This window comes from Rhipicephalus microplus, chromosome 6, assembly GCF_043290135.1.
Source record: "Rhipicephalus microplus isolate Deutch F79 chromosome 6, USDA_Rmic, whole genome shotgun sequence".
NCBI lineage: Eukaryota > Metazoa > Arthropoda > Arachnida > Ixodida > Ixodidae > Rhipicephalus > Rhipicephalus microplus.
The window spans coordinates 99,361,783-99,385,707 of NC_134705.1; the positions used below are offsets into that span (position 1 = coordinate 99,361,783).

General features: G+C 45.2%; 1 protein-coding gene across 1 annotated transcript in view; it reads left to right on the forward strand.

Moving 5' to 3' along the window:
* Window positions 1-23,925, forward strand: part of LOC142764836 (uncharacterized) — an 82,787-nt gene that overhangs the window by 20,542 nt on the left and 38,320 nt on the right. The window contains exons 2-3 of the mRNA XM_075865370.1: window positions 11,952-12,088; window positions 12,159-12,238. Of these exons, the coding sequence (XP_075721485.1) occupies window positions 11,952-12,088; window positions 12,159-12,238 (217 nt within the window). The remainder of the gene's footprint in view (window positions 1-11,951; window positions 12,089-12,158; window positions 12,239-23,925) is intronic.

A 23,925-nucleotide genomic window follows, 5' to 3' on the forward strand; every position in this document is an offset into this window, starting at 1 on the left:
CGAATACCTTAGCCCCTAGACCACTGCGGTGGGGCACCGAGCTGGAGTTCAAGGGTGACAAAACCGGAATTGGCGCATTCATTGTATCAGTGATGTGAACGACGTTTTTTTGAAACAATATAACAGCAAAAGCAGAAAGTAGAAAGTTCGAACCGGGGATCAGTTCATGAACGCACGTGGGCAAGACAATTATCTCGATGTGGTGACGTATGCAACCGGTGAAAACACGAGCCGTACACTGTCCGTCGTGTTGAATCAGCAGTGTCATTTGCGCCACGCAACACAGGCCCCATATAGGGCGTTCTGACTTCTCGGAGCTGCGAACACAAGTCACTAAGCAAAGTAGAAGCGGTTGCATCGGTGTCAACAAGAGCTTGCACAAAAATACCTTCAAGAATCACTGACGACATATTGGCTTGGCGAACGGGAGGCGTTTTTGACGGTCTACGGTACACATTTTTCCCAACAAAACTACTTTATTTAGTTTTCCGTAGATTGTTCAACGCGACGGGAGATGATGGGACAAAGCGGCATTGTGGAGCAGCGGTAGGGCGATTGAGAGCGTCGTCTAGAGGAGTGGTAGCCTTGATGTTGACGAGGGTAGACTGGAGGAGACGGAGACCTGCACTGCGGGGACGGGTAGGTGTCTGGAGCACACAGATCTGGTCTTTAGAACCAGTCTCGCTCCAACTCAGCATAGCCTCATCGTTCCTCCAGCTGGCGGTGACGATAGTAACTAGAAATGTGCCCGAGGATACCGCTGTAAAAGCAGACGGGATGGGATTGACAGCACGAAGGATATTAGGGCACACCAGTCATTCCACCTGGCACAGAAGCCAAATGACTACGAGCAATGTCAGGATGCCCGGATTTTACCGAAGGAGGGCGGATAGCAGCAATCTCCGCATATGTGGGCATCACTGGGAGCAACCGATGCTGCTGGTGTCGTCCTGGACGTCACATCAGCACATGTGGGCATCGGGCGTGCTGGTGGAGCGACTGGAGTTTTCGGTGTCACCATTGCCGCCAATCCTTGCCTAATGAGATTCGGGAGGCGAAATGGTGGGGACGGAGTGGAGGCGACAGTGGACCATTACTGTTCGGGGTCTCGAAGTTTGTGCCGGATCATGGTGCAGATAATTATTTTAATTGAGAGGAAGCATAAAGCAAGAATTCCTGTCATTTCATGGCGGAGGGACTGCAAATGGTCAAGGTGTTGGCATGTTGGAATGATGTGTTCAACCATAGTGGCAACGCCAACCGCACAGGCGTTGAATGCGATTGGGCCAATTTCTTTAAGGATGTGGCGAACGCGCTCGTCTTTCGTGATATCACTGTTTGCATGGCAACAGAGGGCCAGAAAATTTTCAATATACAAGTGTGTTTCTCAGCTGCCAGTTGAAGACGCACAGCCAGCTTCTGTTTCGTGGTTTCGAAATGACCCGATGAGCATGCGAACATTTGTCGCAGTTTTTTGAAAAAGCTTCACAAATCGACAAAGTAAGCTTCGTGATTGAAATACCAGGTTTTTGCTACACTGTTCAGGTAGAAAGAGGAGGTCGCTCAAGTTCTCCGCTTCGGTCCATCGATTGGCTGAGCCCACATGGTTGTATAGGTCGGGCCTGTCTTGGACGTCATCACCACGGAGACCTGCGAACATGTGTGGTTCGCGCTGACGGCTGGTGACAGCAGATGAAGAGAGGGTAGCCGCCTGCATAGGGGCTGCAAAGGTAGTTATAGGTGTTAGGTTTGATGTCTGCCGTTCTGCGGAGGTGGCCGGGTGCAGGTGGTGACCGATCGGATATTAAGATGGGATCTTGACCCACCTTCACCACTCTGAAAAATACAGGAAGCCTACGCCAGGCAGAGTGACCAGAAATGCTTATTCCTCGATGTGTCCCTCGGCTCAGAACACCGTTGCGAAGGAACTATGATGATGAGCATGTACAAGTGAGAACTAAGAAGTGCTTCGATCGTGCTTACACTATATATATATACATATATATATATATATATATATATATATATATATATATATATATATATATCAGATATGGCACAACGGTAAAATTGTCAACAAGGATAAATATATTTATTTCCCAACAGTTTCGGGAGGGGTCCTCCCTTCATCAGGGGATGAGTTAAACAGTTACATTCATCCCCTGATGAAGGGAGGACCCCTCCCGAAACTGTTGGGAAATAAATATATTTATCCTTGTTGACAACGCTCCCGTTGTGCCATATCTGATATATATATACATATATATATATATATATATATATATATATATATATATATATATATATATATATATATATATATATATATATATATATTTATATATATATATCCGTATAGGATACAAATTACCGTCCAGTGTCACTTACTTCAGTTACCTGCAAACTGTTCGAACATATAATAGCAAAACATATACTCAGGTTCCTAGATCAGAACACTTTGCTGTATCCTTATCAACATGGCTTCAGGACCGGGTTATCAACCGTGACACAGTTAATAGAAACAATCCATGATTTTGCGGCTGCTGTAGATATAAGACAACAGGTTGATGTGGTTGCGTGGATTTTGCGAAGGCGTTCGATAAAGTACCCCATGTCCAATTAATCTTCAAATTACGTAATGCAGGAATAAATGAGCTCGTAATAAAATGGATTGAAGCATATTTAACAAACCGTACGCAGGTAGTAAAACTGGATGGCCATGTATCAGATCCTTTAGCTGTACTTTCAGGGGTGCCCCAAGGCTCAGTATTGGGACCACTATTGTTTCTCCTCTATATCAATGACATCAGTAGTGTGGCGGCAGAAGAGGGTGTCCAAGTTAAACTTTTTGCAGACGACTGCCTAATCTACGCCACAATTACCAAGTTAGATGACCAATTGAAAGTTCAGAATTGTTTGAAAAAGTTAGATAATTGGTGTAGGAAATGGAAAATGTCAATAAATTATTCTAAATCTACATATACACACATCAGTAAAAGGAAAACTATCCATTCCTTTCCGTACAGCATTGGTGGACACTTGTTGGTGCATGCGCAACAGTTCAAGTATCTCGGGGTAACAATTACGCGAAAATTGTTATGGACTGAACATATAGATAACGTTTGCACGATAGCCTATCAAAAGTTGTACATATTGAGGAAAAAACTGGAACATGCATCGCGTGACGTAAAACATATTGCATACACCACCTTCATTAGGACGATACTAGAATACTCAGCCGTTGTTTGGAGTCCCCATCAAGCGACCCTTAAGAAGAAGCTGGAAAGAATACAAAGACTGGCGGCGCGTTTTATTTGTTCAACATACCGAAGAAAGGAATCGGTCACGCTGATGTTACAGAGATGCAACTTAGATACTCTTGAACTGCGGAGAAAAAAATATAGGCTGAAGGTATTCTTCCAAATAATTCACGAGCAACTTAAGATTGATAAGTTCAAATATTTACACCCCCCAGGCAAAATAAATCCCCGAACTAACCACGATTGCGTCATAAAACCATACCAAACAAATACTGACATGTTTCGATATTCTTTCTTCCCGGATGTCGTAGAAATGTGGAACAAACTACCAAACGCAATTGTTGTTTTAAACAATGTCACCGACTTCGAAAATGCTGTAGAGGCACACTTACGAGATTGTTGAGTTTGATGTAAGCGACCTCATGTCCATTATTTTGGAATATGTCAGTGAATTTTGAATTGTTATTTTGTATTCTGAATTGTATTAATGAAATACCTGTTTTCATTGTAAAGTGCCGAGTGTTACGCAACTTTATGTACCTTGTACATTTTTTATGTATGTAATTGTATTGTCCTCTCTGTTATGACCCTCTTGGAGGGTTGACAGTATTATTAAATAAATAAATAAATAGGGAAGAAGACGCACGTACGAAGTGATTTTATTGACGTTTGGGCCGTGGGTCCAGCCTTCATCATCATTGCTGATGAAGGCCGGACCCACGGCCGAAACGTCAATAAAATCATTTCGTACGTGCGTCTTCTTCCCTATACGGATAATCTTTCGCGGACCCAGCATCACTGTTGTTTTTAGTATATATATATATATATATATATATATATATATATATGTATACGCAGGCATGGTGGTTGAGTGGCCGTAGCGTTGCATATAGTCTAGTAGATCCTCCGTGAGCGGTCACAACGTGGTTTATTTCGACGTTTCGGCCTAGAGTTTGGCCTTCATCAGGAATAAAGATACAGTTTGTCGGTGCTCAGCTTTATACAATCTCAAATCAGAGGGCAAGGAAAGAGAAAAAAAAGGAAAGAAAAAAAAAAGGAAAGAAAAGGAAAGAAAAAAAAGAAAAAAGAGAAAAATAATATACGATGGACGCCCCTCGGGTGCCCCCCTTCCACTTTTCCCTCCACTTCCCCTCATCTCTCTCCCCCCTCTCCCCTTCACCTTTCTGATGTCAGCGGTCTGTGTATGTTTCCGTTCACTAGCGAATTCCTCCCGATCAGACGGCCCCTCCTGGCACTGGCGGTTCGGTGTGGGGTAAAAAAGAGCTTTTCAGGAAGTCCTAAGCCTTTAACTACTCAGGGTCCCGTACACAATTCGTCGTAGAAGGACGGGGGCCGCGTATTGTGGCAGAGGCTGGTCAGCGCGTATTTTAGGAAGTTCTAAGCCTTTAACTACTCCGCGCCCTGTCAACATTTCGTCGTAAAAATAGGGGTGCCCCGTATTGCGGTAGGCTGTGCAAGCGCGTGCAATGCGAATTCCTGGCCCGCTTCTAAATTAGCAGGTCTCACGGAATTTACCTAAACATGCACCAACTACAGCCATCATCGGAAACTCGCAAACAAGGTATTTACATCGGCATTTCAACCCACATGAGAAGACGACACCTGCAATCATTTCCATCCGCGGAGCCTCTACATTCGACATCGAGAAAGAGCTTGCTGGCATACCACGATCTGTGACCACGCTCGTTTTTCACGTCGGTACGAGCGAGCTGGCGTCGTACGGACTAGACGAATCGCTACGCCGCCTTCGCCGCCAAGTGAACAACACGCTTCGGACACGCCAGGAACTCAAAAGGCTCGTTGTTTCATGCGTGCTGCCCCGGTACCTCAACCTACACCTGCCACGATCAAACGAACAATTTGTGCACCGCTTCAACCGGGACGCTCGCCAATTCAACGAGACCGTCAAGGCCTACTGCCGAAGACCAAGCAAGGTGTCATACATTGACTACCAATTCGAGCAGTTGCCACCAAGACGCTTTCTTGCTGCGGATGGGCTTCATCCGAGTTTTATGGGTGTCGCTTTGATTGCCGAAACCCTCAAGAAAGCACTCGGTCGTGGAGATCTTGAAGCTACAACGGGGTGGTCGACTCAACCAGCAGCTCCCGTGATTATACGTTCAACACAACAAGACACCCATGAGAAGACTTCTGCATATCAACATACACCAGGAACCCCACACCCACCCAACACCACAGATGAGTTCCCGACGATCAACGAAACTGTGACTCCCGCGAGCCTCAAGCACCCCCTCACCATCATCAACAGCGCACCACTACTAGGGGGGAAGTCTACACGCGTCCCTCCATTGCGGATGTCGAGACCAGAAGCACTACACGACAGCACCACTACACCACTCCTCAAAGGGAAGCCTGCCGAACTACGGAACCGCGTCCCCCTATTACGGACCCCGGAACTGCCAACGAACACGTTCGCCGGGAGCCCAACGCCGAAATTCTCCCCACAACGACGAAGGCCTGCCGGACATAACTACAACCTGCGCACCTCATCAGTGCCATCCCCGCACCCAAAAGAAGATTGACTTCTGAAATGTAAGTCCAGCTCATCACTTCCCAGTTGCAGTGCCACTTTCCTTAAAGTACGAAAACTTGCTGACAAGCGAATTAGACATGAAATGCATAAATCAACATTGCAAGTGTACCTTCGTGCTAGAATAGCCCCCAAGGGTATGACACTCTCCCTCACACCAGCCGCTACAAATCTAGATAAACACGACCAAATAACATGGAAAAACGTCCTCCTTGAGGCATCTCTTAAATTAACAGAAATTGCTCTTAATCATAGTGACAAGCAGGTAAAGAAACTGGTCGCTATGACCAACACCATTCTCCGCCACAACACTTTATCGAACGAAGAAATCACGCGATTAACAGAATTTGAGCAGAATAAATACCAAGCCATCAGGACCACAAAAATTCATAAACTCGAAAGAGACCATGTGCCCAAACCCGCGTTCCCTGATACAGTGCCTTATCATTACAACACCACCACCCAGGAAAACACTAATGGTACAAACGAGCACCCATCTAGGAACACACCGTGTGACACTGTGGTTGTAAACTTATCGGACACGAGCTTGTCACCTGACGAAGTAAAACTGCTATCTAAGGGACTAAGCTTCTGCCCGACCACAAAATTTTTCGATGAATTCCACTTACTCCGAGACCTCGAGAGCTTCGCTCGAAGCTTAAGGTTGCGCGAATATTTCTTGGATAGGCCTTCTAACCATGAAACAATTCACCGCCGTAAATGAAATGATTGGACACCGAACAGTAATCGAGACAAGTGCTTGGACCTTTATATCACCGCAGTACAGAAAGATATAGTACACGAATACCACAGACAGAAAGGAAACCGAGAAAACTTGACCAAATCTGAAAAAATAAGTATGAAAAATTTGGCATCTAGGACAGACATAACAATAAAACCCGCTGACAAAGGAGGATCAATTGTAGTCCTTAATACAACCAACTACCTACAAGAAGCATACCGCCAACTAGACGACTCAAGATTTTACGAACGCCTCCCAGGTGATCCGACAGACGAATACAAACGTATCGTATCAACAGAACTAAAGAAACTGTTGGACGCAGAAAAGATAACCAACACTGACCACAAACTGATGCAAGCAGCATACCCTCGTCCAGGTCGCTTCTACATCCTCCCAAAAATTCATAAACCCGGTAACCCAGGTCGACCAATCATATCAGGCATCGGTACAATAACTGAACCCATATCAGGGTACGTGGACAAACTAATAAGCCACATTCCATGCACCCTCGCGTCGTACATAAAAGACACCACACATTTTCTTCGAGACATTGCGGGTATCTGTGTGCCGAAAAACTCGTACTTGGTTACTCTTGATGTCTCTTCTTTATATACAAATATTCCTCACGATGACGGCATAGCTGCATTACAAAACATGTACACAAACCATAGACAATCTAACACCCCAGATTTCTCTGCCATTGCAACATTGACGAGGATGGTCCTCGAATTAAATTCATTCGAGTTTAACCAAGAGTATTTTCGACAAATCAGCGGGACCGCTATGGGCACCAAAATGGCACCTATATATGCCAACATATTTATGGGAAAGCTAGAATCTGAATTTCTTGCACAAAGTTCCTTTAACCAATGTTATACAGAAGATACATAGACGACATCTTTCTTATTTGGACCCACAGCGAGGACGAACTTCTCAGCTTTATAGACACTTACAATGCTGTACATCCGAACATACACTTCACACACACATACTCGCAAGTTACCGTAAATTTTCTTGATGTTACCATAACGATAGAAGAAGAGAAGCTCTCTACAACCCTATATCGCAAGCCAACGGATCGACAACAATACCTTCATTACCAAAGCGATCACCCACGCCACTGTAAAAACAGTATTCCATACAGCCAGGCTCACCGGTTTAAGAGAATCTGCTCTAGAGACGCTGACTTTGACACGAGCTCACAGAGGCTAAAACTTATGCTCGAGCAACAAAAATACCCCCCACATGTAATTAATGACGCTGTTCAAAAAGCGAAAAACTAAAGCGTGATGACTTACTTATGAAGCGACCACCACGAGAAGACCCACAACGAACAAACCTCTGCTTGACTTACAGCACAAACTTCCCCAATGTAAACAAAATCCTTAAACGACATTACAACATTCTGGAACAAAGTGAACGTCTGAAACGCGCATTCCCATCCGCTCCAGGCGTCGTTTACCGACGACCACGTAACCTCAAAGACACCCTTGTCCACTCCCAAATTAACACATCACCACCCAATAATTCATGCCGCCCTTGCTTAAAGCCACGATGTCTTGTATGTAAGGCGATGCGAGAAACAGACAAAGCAACCAGCACGCAATCCAAGTTTTCGATTAATATACGAGGAAACCTAACATGCGATTCCTCTAATGTGGTGTACCTACTCGAATGCAACGTGTATAGTATGCAGTACATCGGACAAACAGAAACACCATTTAGGATTCGCTTCAATAATCACAGAGCCCATGCGAAATCAGCCCCAAGTCTACCTCTATCAAAACATCTCAATCTTCCCGACCATGCATTCGACAAACTATCAGTAACGCTCTTAGAGACGGGATTTAAATCAAATCGAGAACGTGAACAACGAGAGTCATACCTTATCCACCGATTTAACACCCTCGATAGAGGAATAATTGAGAATCCTGGTACACTTGCAGCAATTAAAGCATTAGAAAACAATAACGGCAACAATGAAAATAGTAACTGAGTTCACGTCACTGCAGCTGCGAAGGGCACTGGACAACCTAAAACAATTCCAAGTGTAACTACTCTTCCTAAGTGCAGCTGTCGTCTGATTTGTTCTATTTTACTACCCAATCAATTGTGCCATGCACGACATGCCCAGCAGCAACCATGTGCACAGCTAGGAGGCCCCCACGACACGCGTAATTTAGAAGCGGGCCAGGAATTCGCATTGCACGCGCTTGCACAGCCTACCGCAATACGGGGCACCCCTATTTTTACGACGAAATGTTGACAGGGCGCGGAGTAGTTAAAGGCTTAGAACTTCCTAAAATACCCGCTGACCAGCCTCTGCCACAATACGCGGCCCCCGTCCTTCTACGACGAATTATTTACAGAACCCTGAGTAGTTAAAGGCTTAGGACTTCCTGAAAAGCTCTTTTTTACCCCACACCGAACCGCCAGTGCCAGGAGGGGCCGTCTGATCGGGAGGAATGCGTTAGTGAACGGAAACATACACAGACCGCTGACATCAGAAAGGTGAAGGGGAGAGGGGGGAGAGAGATGGGGGGGAAGTGGAGGGAAAAGTGGAAGGGGGGCACCCGAGGGGCGTCCATCGTATATTATTTTTCTCTTTTTTCTTTTTTTTCTTTCCTTTTCTTTTCTTTTTTTTCTTTCCTTTTTTTTTCTCTTTCCTTGCCCCCTGATTTGAGATTGTATAAAGCTGAGCACCGACAAACTGTATCTTTATTCCTGATGAAGGCCAGACTCTAGGCCAAAACGTCGAAATAAACCACGTTGTGACCGCTCACGGAGGATCTACTAGACTATATATATATATATATATATATATATATATATGTATATATATATGTGTGTGTGTGTGTTATCAGAATGTTGCATTTTTTCTGTGTGCATACATATGGCAATATTTGAGCACATTGATTGATTGATTGATTGATAAGCGGGGTTTAACGTCCCAAAACCACCATATGATTATGAGAGACGCCGTAGTGGAGGGCTCCGGAAATTTCGACCACCTGGGGTTCTTTAACGCGCACCCAATTCTTAGCACACGGGCCTACAATATTTCCGCCTTCATCGGAAATGCAGCCGGGATTCGATCCCGTGACCTGCGGGTCAGCAGCCGAGTGCCTTAGCAACTGGAACACTGCGGCGGGGCATATTTGAGCAATTTACTTAGTTATTTAAAAATTACGTTTTGGCCTATTAGGGCACTTCTAACGTTATATTTATTCAGGTAACTACTCCAATTGTATAAAGAGAATAGGGGTAACTAAAATTTTTATTTCACGATATTGGGATATTAGTACAGCAGCTTCTAAAATGCGCTTAGGGCCGGTAAAAACAGGCTCCGTCTTCTTATTTACACCCCACAAATAATTTTTCTATCTCGTGAAACTGTCCGCGGGGAGCACAGTTTTCGAATATTACAGCGTTGCGCGCAGTGCAGGCTCTTCGTTTGCAGGCTCTCCGCCTGTTTTCTTTGCCTGAACAATCCTATTTTTGCGTACGCTGTGATTACAGCTTGTCCGTGGGTTACTTTAAGTGCAACTGGGCTCGTAGATTGGTACTTTGCCCAACGAAAATGCGCATTGGTCCGCATTTTCATTTTCTTGTGCTGCTCTCTGCTGTTTTATGGAGCGGCAGACTACCATGTGAAGCAGTACTACCCGAACAAAAGTCTCCAAGATAAAGAAGCGGGGCGATGAAAGGGAGGGGAGGGGAGTTGGTTTTCACACTGTCTTTTCTGCGCACGCTGCAATGACCATAGAGTTTTCTATAGCCATACACTAGACCTAATTCTGGAGTCTTTAGGAGCTGCAGCGCAGGTTGCTTCAGTGAGCATGGAAATGATGGCTGGTACATGGCTTAGTCTAATGTTCTTACTTTCGGCTCCATTTGCATCGCCTGGTTTAGAGTATTTTGTCACGAAACAAAAATCTGCGAATGTTAAGCTGTTGCACTTAACTAATCTAAACCTTCAGCCTCATCTTTTCAAACCGGCCCGTTATGCTCACAATGGTTCGTTGTTTTTTTTTCATTAAAAAAACAGCTATGAACAAAGCCACGAGTTTGTTCGAAGCCTGGAAGCACGAATACTAGGTATATTTGTCTACTGTCCATCAATACTATGATAGCTGAAAGATCCCTGCGCCATCTTCTCCTTTAGTTAAGTTTAGGAAACTCTATGGCTATGGAATGTGCTCATATTGGGGATGCCCTGATTGGTTGTTGCCTACGCGCCTATGACGTATAAATGATTTGTGAGACGTTGCCAATATAAGCGGAATCAAGGACGGGCTATGGTTTTTTCCAGCCTATGGCAGAGAAGATTGGTCAGGCGGCACGAAAATTTGAAACCTGCTGGAAAGGACGATCTTAATTTATTCCCAACTATTTCTCAAAGTGTATTGCTGAAAAGGGGTAATTGAGTGTAGTAAACTAAACAATACTATATTTTGTTTAAACGCACCTGTCCTATGTTATCACCCTGAAATATTTAAATTCCAGATGCCCAATTCATAACAAGTGGGCTCCAAAGCGCTGCAATCTGCCTTATTTTGCTTTTCAATGTACTCACTGCCGGGGCTAACCACTCAACCCCACATATAATATTCACGTGAAACATTCAAATAGTTTTAAAGCGACAGCGCTGTAGAGCTGGCTCCACAGAAATGTTGACGTTGGCGTGGTTGGTTGTGAGCAAGAGGTCATCACCTCATCCTTGATTGAAAAACTGAGAAAGATACAAATAAAACACATATTTGTAATTTCACAGTCTGCGTAAGGCTTCCCCGTGTCAATCAGGTGTTCTGTCACTCAACCATGCAATTTGTTAAAACAGCCTTAGAAAAAAAAGCATTATATGGATGTTTTGGAGTGCAGCAGGCTCCTCGACGCATCAATATTGCGTGCAGAAGCGTAGAATCGCACCAGGCATTACCATGCGTGAGTACAGCAATAAGTAGGTGCTTTAAGACCCACCGATTAGAAAACGTGCTGACGCACTGAATATTTGTCAGTAGCAGAACCCAAAGTACACCAAAAGAAAGAGCTTCGCAGGTTTGCACGTTGCTTAATGGGCGTGAAGTGTGCCCTACGCTTACTCGCAAGAGAAATAACTAATATGTAGTGGGCATTTCGTAATTCTGCTCAGACTAGGCTGTCATATATATTTTGAAATGGCCAATGTTACGGGAACATTCACTCGTTTTCCTACGACATGGTTGAAGCATTCACCTAAAACCGAAGTAAGCTGGCAATTCAGGTGGCGATGCTCACAAGACCCAATTACGCTGCTGCTTGAAGGCGAAAACCAAGAATTCTCAATTTTAACATGTGAATAGCAACTAATAATGCTGTCTTTATGTTTGCTTTATAGTTCATGAAACTATCAGATCGTATTTGGACTTATTTATCATCTTGGAATGATTCTTTTATTTGCAAAAGAGACTTCATCAAAAACATAACGAATGATACTGTGCAAATGGAAACTCAATACAATATAAGCAACAGAAAGTAAGTATCATGAGCCCTGTTTATTGAATGTGAAGCAAGGCACTCAGGTTTTGGCGTTTCTTTTCCACAGATATTCATACAACCTGACCGGTAAATTATCAAATGTGTGGGGCAAGAAAAGTCCAAAAAATTTGTTGCACATGAAAGACGGTAAGCTCAATTACGTCACGATAATTTACAGAAAAAGCTGTTGTGAGATCACAACAAGCGTGGCGTGCGCCGTAGTTGTCCACCACTGCCCCCGCTGCCATTGTCCGTGACCATTATCGCGTGAAATACGAAAAAAAACTTTCTATACCAAACCCAAGGAAATGAGGGGATTCGAACCAGGGTCCGCTCAGTGCCAGTTCAGTGTTCTACCACTGAGCCAATCCTGCATTTTTTTATGGTATTTATTAAAGTATTTGCGCAATAAAGACAAAATCAAGCGAACAAAAGTACAATCAAATTGCGAAAGTAAGCGTTCAAGCGTTACTCATAAAGACTAAATGGCTAACACAGCGTGAGTTCCTCACATGAAGAGTTCTTCACATCGTGTTATACAAACAAAAAAGGGGTGAGCTCAAACAGTTCTCTAAGACAGAGTACCAGTCCGGTCTAAAGTCTAGCTCGTCGTAAATGTTTTTAGGTGGATAGCTATTTGAATGAAGTGTGCGCTTGAAGAGGTAGTGGGCTCTGCATTGCGGTCTTGCATTCGTGTCTTCCACGAGCTGTGCATACCTATGATGAAAAACATATGATATGGTACTTCATCAAGCGCTGCTGGTAGAAGATAATGTATTGAGTGAGAATTAATGACGAAACGTTTTTGGAGTGCTTGCTGAAGGACATCCCAAAACAGTATGGCATCTTTGCAGCTAACAAAGCAATGTTCGTTTCCGGCACTTCATATAGACGGCAGTTAACAGACAGAATGAAAATACCCTTTCTTTCCAACCATGTGTTTACCGCCAATGTTTTAGAGTGGAGTTTATAGAAGAATGTTTTTGAATTCGGTGGAATGTACATTTTGCGCACTCGCTTCAACACATCGTGGCCTGTAAGATTGGAGTACAGTGAACGGTACAATGAAGGTGGGAAGAGTGTACTCAATAGGTCCTTATACAGCACCTTGCGCGATACTGTGTACAGGTATTCTACAGAAAAGCGAGCTTCAAGGAACTGAATTGTGAGGTGAACTTCCTGCATGAATCCCCACAAGCATGGGCGTTCGGAGAAGTTTGATGAAACACTTAATTCTGGTAAGCAATCAACGAGTGTAACCTGCAAGAAGGTGCATCTCACTTGCACCTTAGCTTCAAATAGACCCTAGGAGGACTTGATGCTGGCAAATGAATTGTGTCAATAGAGTATTTAAGCGTTTTAAAACTACAAAGGCTCAACCAGATGTCACACAATGTGAGTTGCATAACGCATGGGTCATCGAATGATACAACACAGTACTAGGGCTTAAGGCATAATTCTTTACCGTCACTGATTGTTTGATTGATATGTGATGTTTAACATTGGTAAACCGCCATATGATATTAAGAGACGCCTTAATGGAGGACTTCGGAAATTTTTCCCGCTAGGGTTCTTTAACGTGCACCCGAATTTCATCACGCCAGCCTTACAGTATTTTCACGTCCATCAAAAATGCAGGCGCCGCAGGGGGATGTTCAAGGTGCTCTGCAAAATCATCAAAAAGTCGCTACAATATTTTTCGCAAGTGTGTAGCGGGTACCACACTCCTCAGAAAATGACAAATGATTGCATAGTGGATGTCTGCCTAGTACACAAAAATGGGATGATATATGGCGTAGAGGGTTTCCCACAAGTGTGGTTGTAACAGTTACCGAACAAGTGCTTTAAAAAAGGCTTTGACAGGCTGCTGTTTCAGCTTTTGCTGCCACTGCGCAGGACGCTCCACGCAGGCCTGGCGGTTTTTTAGAGGAGTACAGGGGCGATCACATTCTTTTATTTAGGATAATATAGTTTACTACTATTTAGAGAAACCTTGTTTAACCAACTTATCATAATTCCGAACACATGGTTACTGCTTGGAAGAAAACGTATAATACTTCTCATGAAGGTGAGCGCTGTTGGAGCTGATTGCGTAGGCCAAACTACACTATCTTTAGAGTAGGGCCAACGCCAATTAGGCGGCGTTGGTAAGACATTCTGAGGCTAGCGTCTGTTCGAATGTTAGCATCGGAGCGCTGTATGGCAGCGACTATTGCAGCGTTCTCTGTCGATGGTATTGCCATGATGTGTACTTGACTTCTGTGTGCTTAGGCGGTGACACTGCCCCATAAACACAGCAGGGAAGTGCAGGGTGAAGGAGCGTCAGATACATGTCTGAAGAAACCTTGGCAAATTTGTTTATAGCACACTCGAATAAGCACACACCATCACTGTGGACAGAGCTTATAGGTTCCATTCCTTGGTCATCTAAATTTACGCAACATTTGTTCTAGATTGTGTCATTGATTGTGTTTGTGTACTTTTAACAACATTATATTCATGACAGTAATACGCCAGTAACGCCTTGGTGGACCCCAACATGAAATACTTTCTTGTTAACGATGATGTGAAAGCCACAAAAGCATCTCTTAACAAAGCGAGAACGTGGGCTTAGATCGACATATCACGGCATGTGAGAAAGTTATCGCTCACAGCGGCCAAACTAGAGAGGCGCGACGCTTCGCTGCATCAAGCCCGCGATATTTCTTCCATTGATGATAACAGGGAAACGTGCACATGCTTTACAAAAAGACGAGGTAAGCGTCCGTCATAAAGCATTCTTATTGCGAATGGATTCTGTCAGTACGACCGAGGATAAACTCAAAAGTTCGCAGTGTGTCTAGGCGCTCACAAAGCTCTACTTCTGCAGAAACTGCCCCGAATGGAACGGCTGCGTAACCATGTCGCATTGCGGAGGTCATGAGGCATTACTAAACCAAAGATTGATGCAGTACTTTTCTTTAATATTCACAGCGCATGACACCAAGCCGTCGACAAAAAGCGCTGTAAGAAGAAAGTGAGAATTATACAAGCTGCATTCTCAAATTCGCCAGAGTTTCAGACGATGGCACAGTCAATAGGATCCCATAGCAACACTTGGTGGCACTGCGATTCTTGACGTGCAACGCCATTTGTGGCAGTGAAATGGAAACAGGGGACGTACGTCGGTCGTTCTCCCTTCTCTCCGCCGCGCTGCCACTCGCTTCCGTGCATGCGTAGGGCTATCGCACTGCACTCGCAGCGCTGCGCAATGCGCCGCTTCAAAGATCTCCTACCTAGACAGTAACTTTTAAAAGCAAACGTGCAAACGTAATCGAGGCATAAAAGTTTACTAATGACGCTTACGTTGTGGAGCAGACGACAATGACGCCCTACTAAAAGCGAAATGAACCTACGAAGTCCACGACATTAGCGCGGCTGATAGGTCTAGGTAAGCTTCATTCTGTGATACGTAAAATATACCTACTCGCCTATATGCAGTGCCAAGTAAAGGCCACACACGCGAGTGACATTCTACATTGCCAGAAATGAATACCTTATGATTGTTGTTTTGATGTTGAAGTTGGCCGTAGCAGATGCGTACTGTTGTGAACGCCCCGCCGTGGTGGTCTATTGGCCAATGTCCTAGGCTGCTGACTCGCAGGTAACGGGTACAAATCTCAGCTGCGATGGCTGCACTTCAGTTGGAGGCGGAATTGTTGTAGGCCCGTGTGCTGAAATTTTGGTGCAGGTTAAAGAACCCCAGGTGGTCTAAATTTCCGGAGCCCTCCACTACGGCGTCTGTCATAATCATATGGTGGTTTTGAGACGTTAAACTCCACATATCAGTCAAAGTCTAATGAGGAGATGCTAGAGTTGCTGTTGTGAACGCACATTCACGGTGCCTAGGAAAAAGAAAGAGAGAAATACGATTCTGTCATAGCCCTAAAACCTCATAAGATTAGAGATACGTCGTCTATACTACTGCAGCATCACCCGGTGACTTAGCTGCAAGACAGATGACTTATCTTGAACTACTGAGGAAGAAAGTTGAACATCTCGCCGTGTTGTTTTTTCTCGTCCTGCTAGCACTCCCATTTTATGAGAATGCCGACTGTACAGGTGCACAGGGCCTGCTGCGTGAATGCAGCTCAGCGTAAGAGGTGCCAATGTTCCGGCACGATGTGGTAATGGGTGCGTGACGATGTCGCGCGATGAGCGCACACGCCAACGCACAGTCGTAGCACCCTACGGAGAGTAACACGCACACACGCAACGCTCGTGAAAGAAGACCGCACATCTCGAAATGTGACAATGATGATTCATGTATCAGGTGCCAAATTAGACTCAGTGGCTCGAATAAATACCATCCTACTGGAAAGAAGAATCAAAAGCTTTATTGCAGTGCTAAAAATACCACCCCGTTTTATATGGGTAAGACCACGGGTCGCTCCCACGCAGGAACGAGGAGGCCTAGCCTCACCGCCACATCTTGGGCCTTCTGGACAGCCTTGAGCTGTTGTATGAGAGCCGGGCACTTGAGCATGAAATGAAAGGCGTTTTCAGAAAATTCTTGATATTTTTTTCTTCTAAAGAGAAGCACCTGCAAAGCATGTATCTAAAATCACTGCAACTGTGCCAGTCCGGACAAATCTCTGAAATGTCGGATATTTAACCAAAACGAGGTATGTTCCCGTCTAAAGCATGCGAAGAGAGATCGCCTGTAGTATAGACACCTTTTTGTGTGGAATTCGAACAAACCTACGACTTCAGTAATATTTAGTGAGTAATATCTCACTAAAAGTGATCAAAATGTCTCTAAAATGAGGCTACAGGCTGATCCTTCTGTTGGAGCCGCGCAAATCTCAGCGCGGTTCGTAAAACCTAGCGCCTTGAAGTGGGCTAGCTCATGGACATTTCGAAGGCCCATTACCTTCGAGCCAAGGTGAGCATTGAGCGAAATGATAGTGCAGGGGTTAAGTTCCTTGTGAGCGAGAGTTTTAACATTATTTTTGCACACGGAACCAGAAGCGAAGACCCTAGCAGCAGATTTCAAGTCCGTATAAATACCAGTTCTCTGTGGATCAAGAAGAGCTACTGCGAAAGCCATCGAACTGACGCTGTGGGTGAAATCTGGCCCATAGTATCTGCGAATACTACGGCAAAGTGAGCGGAAAACCTGTACTGGGCGTAATTGACAAAGCATAAAATAGACGAGTGGTCGTGAACGTGAGAGACAAGAGATGAGGCTTCAGCGACACGCCTGCACACGTTGTATTGTGAGTGCAGTATTTGTAGGACGGGACACAATTGGATGCGAGAGCGCATATATCCATCAAGTGGTGTATTTTGCACTTGCCGCGTCAGGGCATTGACTCAGTGTCAACAAGAATATTTTTTCCTTGCTGATATGACGGAAAGCCTGCTACTCTGTGCCGTTTGTAGAGCCTCGATGAATTCTTTAAGCGTATAAGTTTCATACGGTTTTCAGTGCTTGTGCGCAAGAACTTTCTTGATGATTCTTTCTATGCGTGTCTTCAGTTTCTTTCTTTCATGCAGTTGCCACCTGTGCATGAATGCAAGACGAGGAAGAGATACACGAATAAGTATTCCGGACTACAGATATCAAAATGCACGGCTTGGATGCCTAAAAACAGATACTGAGCTACATTTGTGATTGACGTAGCGAGATATTTCAGAGATACTTGGCCAAAAAAAACAAGTGTTCCAGAATACAGATACAGCAATACAGACATTGAAATACTTTTCTCTGTGTCGGGGATAGTCGAACAATATGTGGGGTTTAACGTCCCAAAACCACCATATGATTATGAGAGACGCTGTAGTGGAGGGCTCCGGAAATTTCCACCACCTGGGGTTCTTTAACGTGCCCCCAAATCTGAGCCAACGGGCCTACAACATTTCCGCGTCCATCGGAAATGCAGGCGCCGCAGCCGGTATACGGAACGGTGACCTGCTGGTCAGCAGCCAAGTACCTTAGCCCCTAGACCACCGCTGCGGGGCATGTCGGGGATGGTCAAACTGCATTCAGACATTTGTTATGTGTGCCATATCACTTAAAATTCACAGCGCATGGAAACTTGCAGTAATTTTATTCATTATATTAGCACCTTACTATGAGTGCCATCAAGACATCACAAAGAGGCTTACAGTACACAAAATTGTCAATAACAAGACTTTTGCAAATATCAGTTGCAAATATGAATAATATTTATGACCAAGAGTCACTCGCATTGTACCCCAAAATTGGGTTACTTGGTGGCAAGAGCGTTAGCTATGCTAGAAGTAGCATAGTTCACGCGAAGCGCTGGAACCATAAACAAACAAATTGAGAAAACGTGTCCTTTCATTTAACATTAATCTGTTTTGTTGAAACGTTTGGTGCGTCAGGTGCACCTCAGCAGCAGTAGCTTCTCAAATATGCCATCATCTAGACATAGTTGGTTCAGCCTCAACACAACACTCGCGAACGAGAGAAGTTGCTTTACCGCTGCAGATGAGCACAAGTTTGTGGCCTGAGTTAGTTGGTTTCCAGTCGGGGATGGTCAAACTGCATACAGACCTTTGTTATGTGTGCCATAACACTTAAAATTCACAGTGTATGCAAACTTGCAGTAATTTTATTCATTATTTCAACACCTTACTATGAGTGCCATTAAGGCATCATAAAGACACTTACAGTACACATAATTGTCACTAACGAGACTTTTACAAATAATAGTTGCAAATATTTATGCTATTTAAGACCAAGAGTCACTCGCATTGTTCACAAAAATTGGGATACTTTGTGGCAAGAGCGTTAGCTATGCTAGAAGTAGCATACTTCACGCGAAGCACTGGAAGCATAAACAAACAAATTGGGAAAACGTATCCTTTCATTTAACATAAATCTGTTTTGTTGAAACGTTTGGTGCGTCAAGTGCACCTCACCAGCAGTAGCTTTTCAAATAGGCCATCAACTAGACATAGTCGGTTCAGCCTCAACACAACACTCGCGAACGAGAAAAGTCGCTTTACCGCTGCAGATGAGCACAAGTTTGTGGTCTGAGTTAGTTGGTTTCCAGTTTTGATAAAGTAGCCTAGCGCGAACCAGGAGGGAAACACATAAATTATGAAGACGAGCACTTACTCCCTATTGAAGCTTTAGTGTTTCCTGTAAACATAGAAAAAACAAGAAGAAAAACAAACAAAACAAGGAATACGATAGGAAATGCAAGAAGAACCCTTCCTATTGCCATGTCGTCACGCTGGCGTCGTCCAGAAATGCTTTGGAGAAAGAACTGTAGTATATGGCACATGACACCACACACCAAATTCTTCGGCTGGTTCCTGGCTTCCACGATAAGCCCTCAAGTTTTCAAATGGGCGCCGCAAAAAAAAGAGGGAAAAAACGAGAGAACCAACAGCACTGCTCATTCAATGGGCCTAAAAGAACACATTTCGAGAACGACGCTGTTATTTGGAGCTCATTGTGCACTCTAGAATGTTCCTCACATGAAAATATCAATGCTAGAATTCAAAATGGCAGTATAACAATGTTGGAAAGCTTAAGCACGTGATCCTTTGAACACATTCCATTTATGCCTGAAGGTACACATTGGGATGCGGAGAGCAAAGCGACTAGCTCGCAGTCAAGATGGTATATGATTCACTTTTGCCCTCAGCAGAAACATATAAATGTGGGTGCATATCTTATCACGGAATACCAAGGTCACAGCAGAAATAAATTTCCCATTGTAACATGCCTCAGCTCATTTCCGAAGAAAAAGTAACGAGACACCCGTGTCTTGGATAGTATCACGATAAGAGCGATACATCGTAAAAGTATTTCATTACACAGATACAAGTGCATTTTTGAAAAGTGTATCAATACAGCAACTCAGATACTCAGAAGTATCTCTGAAATACTATCGCGAATCGCTTGTTTCATGATACTGTCTAGCTCTGCATGAATGCAACATAACTTATGTGGCTCATCCAGAAAGCATGGAGCAGTCTGAGGAGGTTGTCCTCTTGAAAACTACTCCGTCTTCCTAAAACACGTAATATTAGTTGGATGACCACTTCTCTCTTGGAAGTCAGGTGGTCGATCGTGCGGCTGTCCTGTTCAATGGCCTCGATGATCATGCCCAGAACGCGTATGAAGTCCACCCTCACAATATGCTGCCCCGTTGCCGTGTGCAGCCGAACGTTGATGTCGGCCAGTGGTTACCAGTTCTGGCATTAGGGTCCCCTTCTGGTGAGTTCATATAAGAGAAGTTCGGAATTTATTGGCGAGAGCTTCAGGACCATTTCCGTCATGTATACTTCGACACAGTCAATGGCCTCTTAAATATAGCTCTCCACAGAGCCCTCCGAGGCACGACACTCCATATTGTAAAGTATACGTAAACGGTGAACTTGATGCCTTCTTTGTTTGAGATCTTCGCAGCAAGGCCGCATATTGCAAACAGCAGGGGGAGACGAGTCAGCCCTGCAGGGTGCCAAAGAAACCGAGAACATAGGCTTGAGATCTCCTGGCTGGATTCATGAGGAACAAGCTGGTGAACTTGTGAAAGCGGGCCCCTAAGCTGAGGAAAGAGATGGAGGCCAATATGTGGGAGTGCGAGATATTGTCTAATGCTTTTTCATGATCAAGACCAAGAATGGCTCTAAAGCCTTTCGTTTCCTGATTGTGATGTGATGCTTTCAGCAGTTTCATGACGTCTTTAGTAAACGGAGAGGTGTGGCCAAAAACCTATCACATTGTACGGGAACAGGTTAGTTTCTCTATAGGCTTTGATATGCAATTGTTGATGACATGGGCCGTCACTTTGCTTGTGCAAGACGTCAATGAAATAAGTCTTAAGTTACTAAGACTGGTACTGCGACCAGGTTTAGGGATGATAATAACCGACGCAATTTTCCAAGCCACAAGGAAAGTCCTGGAGTCCCAAATACGATTGATTTCTTTGGTGAGAATGGTGAAAAGGTCGTCGTCTAAGTGGAGAATTGTCTTGTCGGTGATACCGTTCAGACCGGCGGTGGAGTTCGTGCTGAGGTTTTTTAAGGTGGTCGGACCTCTGCTTCCAGAAAGGGATTGTTAAATTCGAAGGCTCATAATACCATGCATTGCGCGTAGCCAGAAGGGGGCCGGACTGTATCCAATACCGCTCTAATGAAAGAAAAATTAGAATGAATTAGCAGCTTAGCGATGTCTAAGTTTTCTCAATATGTAGGCCATCCTTCCGTCACATTGCTGTAGCCTTCCAGATGCGTGAATTGCAGGTGGTGAACCTATGACAATGTGTGGAGTTCAGTTGAAAGCAACAAAGAACGCAACGCTCATTGAGGTACGCCGTATGCCAATATGAACATCCAACAACGACAACTACATCTCACAAACGCAAAGACTCAAAACACAAAGCTGTTTAAACATACAACCGTGACTGGACTTTCACAATGCGAGGATGCAGCGAGCAATCATTACTGCAGCTGTTGCGTAGACGCGCTGCGTATTGTACTAATTCGGTTCGACACAAATGATTTTAAGCATTGAATTGAGACAATCAAAACAAAATGCAAAAAAGAGCTATATTTACTTTATCGCTTTAAATGCGGTGACAAGCATGTTTTCTTTCTCTCTCGTGTGACTTGCCCGGCAATCAATAATTTTACAGATGAATTGCGTACCTTGGTACGGTCTGCACTGTCGTGGCACGCAACGATACCTCGGATCATGCCGATGATTCCGTCGCGTTGCTTTGGCCTTCGCCGAAAGGAAGCTGGGAACAGCAGCGTCTCGTTTCAGGGCACAGGGTGACAGCACGGCGCCGAAATTTTCGCACTGACTTCAGAACACGTAATGCGCATGCTAAAGGGGCTTTCGTTGTAGCTGAAACCACTGAATTCGCTGCGCCTTCTGCTGCGCCTATCTCCAATCTCCCCAGAGCTTGGCAGCAGATCTGCAGAGCGGCGTTGTTGTGGTTCTGCAAACTCGTGCTTTGAGACCACATACAGTGCCCGGCATGTGTTGTCGCTGACCGAGAGGTCATGGGTTCAATTCTCGTTAATCTGATTGTGAGAATTTTTCGACATCGATTTCTGGACGGAAATGCGTTACTGTCTTGCTGAAACTTAACATGATACACTTTGATGGTAAAAAAGAAAACGAAGTCTCTCTGTTAATGGAAAGCACGTACAAACAAACGTGGCTTCTTGCCCAATTTTCATTCTGTGTAGCTTCAGCGTGCTCGTAGCACGTAGAGCAAAAAGCACGTAGCAAGACAGCTTTTGTAATAATATTGTTACTGCATAAGTGATTTGGGTAGGATATGGGTAGGAAGTGATCTGGCCAGCGGGGAACATGCAGAGGAGAGAAGAGGACGTTAGGCTAGCGAGATAGGCCTCCGGTGCACGACCCCATCAAGCCCCCCCGTACGCCACAGCGTAATAAACCCATTTAGAAACGTAACAGAGTGGTGGAGGTGCGGGGTAAAGCACGTCGACGAACCACGGAGTCACAACTGTCTGAACTTCGCCGGAGCCGTCGTCTTGCCGGTCTGCCACCAACAACAACCGTCATGGCCGAGAGCGAAGGTCACGGCTTCTCAACCACGCAAAGGCCAGTGCCGGCTGCACCTCGGTATCGCTATATGGAACCCCGCCCGTTCGCGGGAAGAGCATAGGAAGATGTGGATGCGTGGCTGACACACTACGAAAGGGTGAGCCGGTACAACGGCTGGAATTCCACCGAGCAACTGGGGACTGTCGCCCTGTTTCTCACGCAAACCACCTTAATGTGGTACGAAAACCACGAAGATTCATTAACAACGTGGGAACGTTTCGCCGAAGAACTCAAAAAATGCTTCGGCGACTCTGATGCGAAAAAAAGCGCGGAGCGCACTTTGGCTCAAAGAGCCCAGACACTTGGAGAAACGTGTACCACCTACATAGAGGAGGTTCTGATGCTCTGCAAGATAATAGACGCGCATATGTCTGAAGAGGACATGGTCGGACACCTTCTTAAAGGTATAGCAGAGGACGTCTACAATTTCTTGATAGGCAGGGAAGACCTCACTTCCGTCTTCGCCGTCCAACGTCACTGCCGTACTCTCGAGAAGCTGAAGACCCGTCGTATTGCCCCGAAATTTGGTAGGCTGATAAATGTAACCACGGTCGCCAGCGTCGACATAAGGCCGCCTGCTGACCTTGCCGCTACTATCAGGGCAATAGTGCGCGAAGAGCTACAGCGACAAGACACACTGGTCGACGACACCATCCATCATCCGCCTACCAGTTCTTCCTATTACCCGGCGCCGTTCACTCCTCTGCCACCATCGGTTTGTGTGACGGACTTTACCGAAGCTGGAACTGCTTGGCCACGCCGAGACTCATTTGCGCCTGACCAGCGGTATGACCGACGCCTTCGTACCGGCCCCGCTCCACAGAGGCGGGCAGTTCCCGTTCAGCAAGCTGCTCCACTCCGTTCGGGTAGGCGACCCTCCACAGCGGAGCGCTCTCAGCAGTGGTTCGGCGAACGACCCCTACCCGTCTGCTACAACTGTGGCGTCGAAAGGCACATTGCCAGGTACTGCAACTACCTGTAGCCGCCGAGGTACGACCGCTCACCAAGATCCCACCAGTCCGCACGAGCACCAACATTTCCTGGAAGCACATCTCATGAGATAAGGCCACTGCGAAACCGTTCTCCGGCCTCTGACCGCAGTCTGACACCACCACCAGCCCCTCGTCGAAATCGGTCGCCGTCTCCTAGGCGCCGCTACCCTTCGCCGCCTTTGGAAAACTAGTCGGCGCGACCGTTGGAGGTGAGGTCGCTGGACAGTCTTCAATTT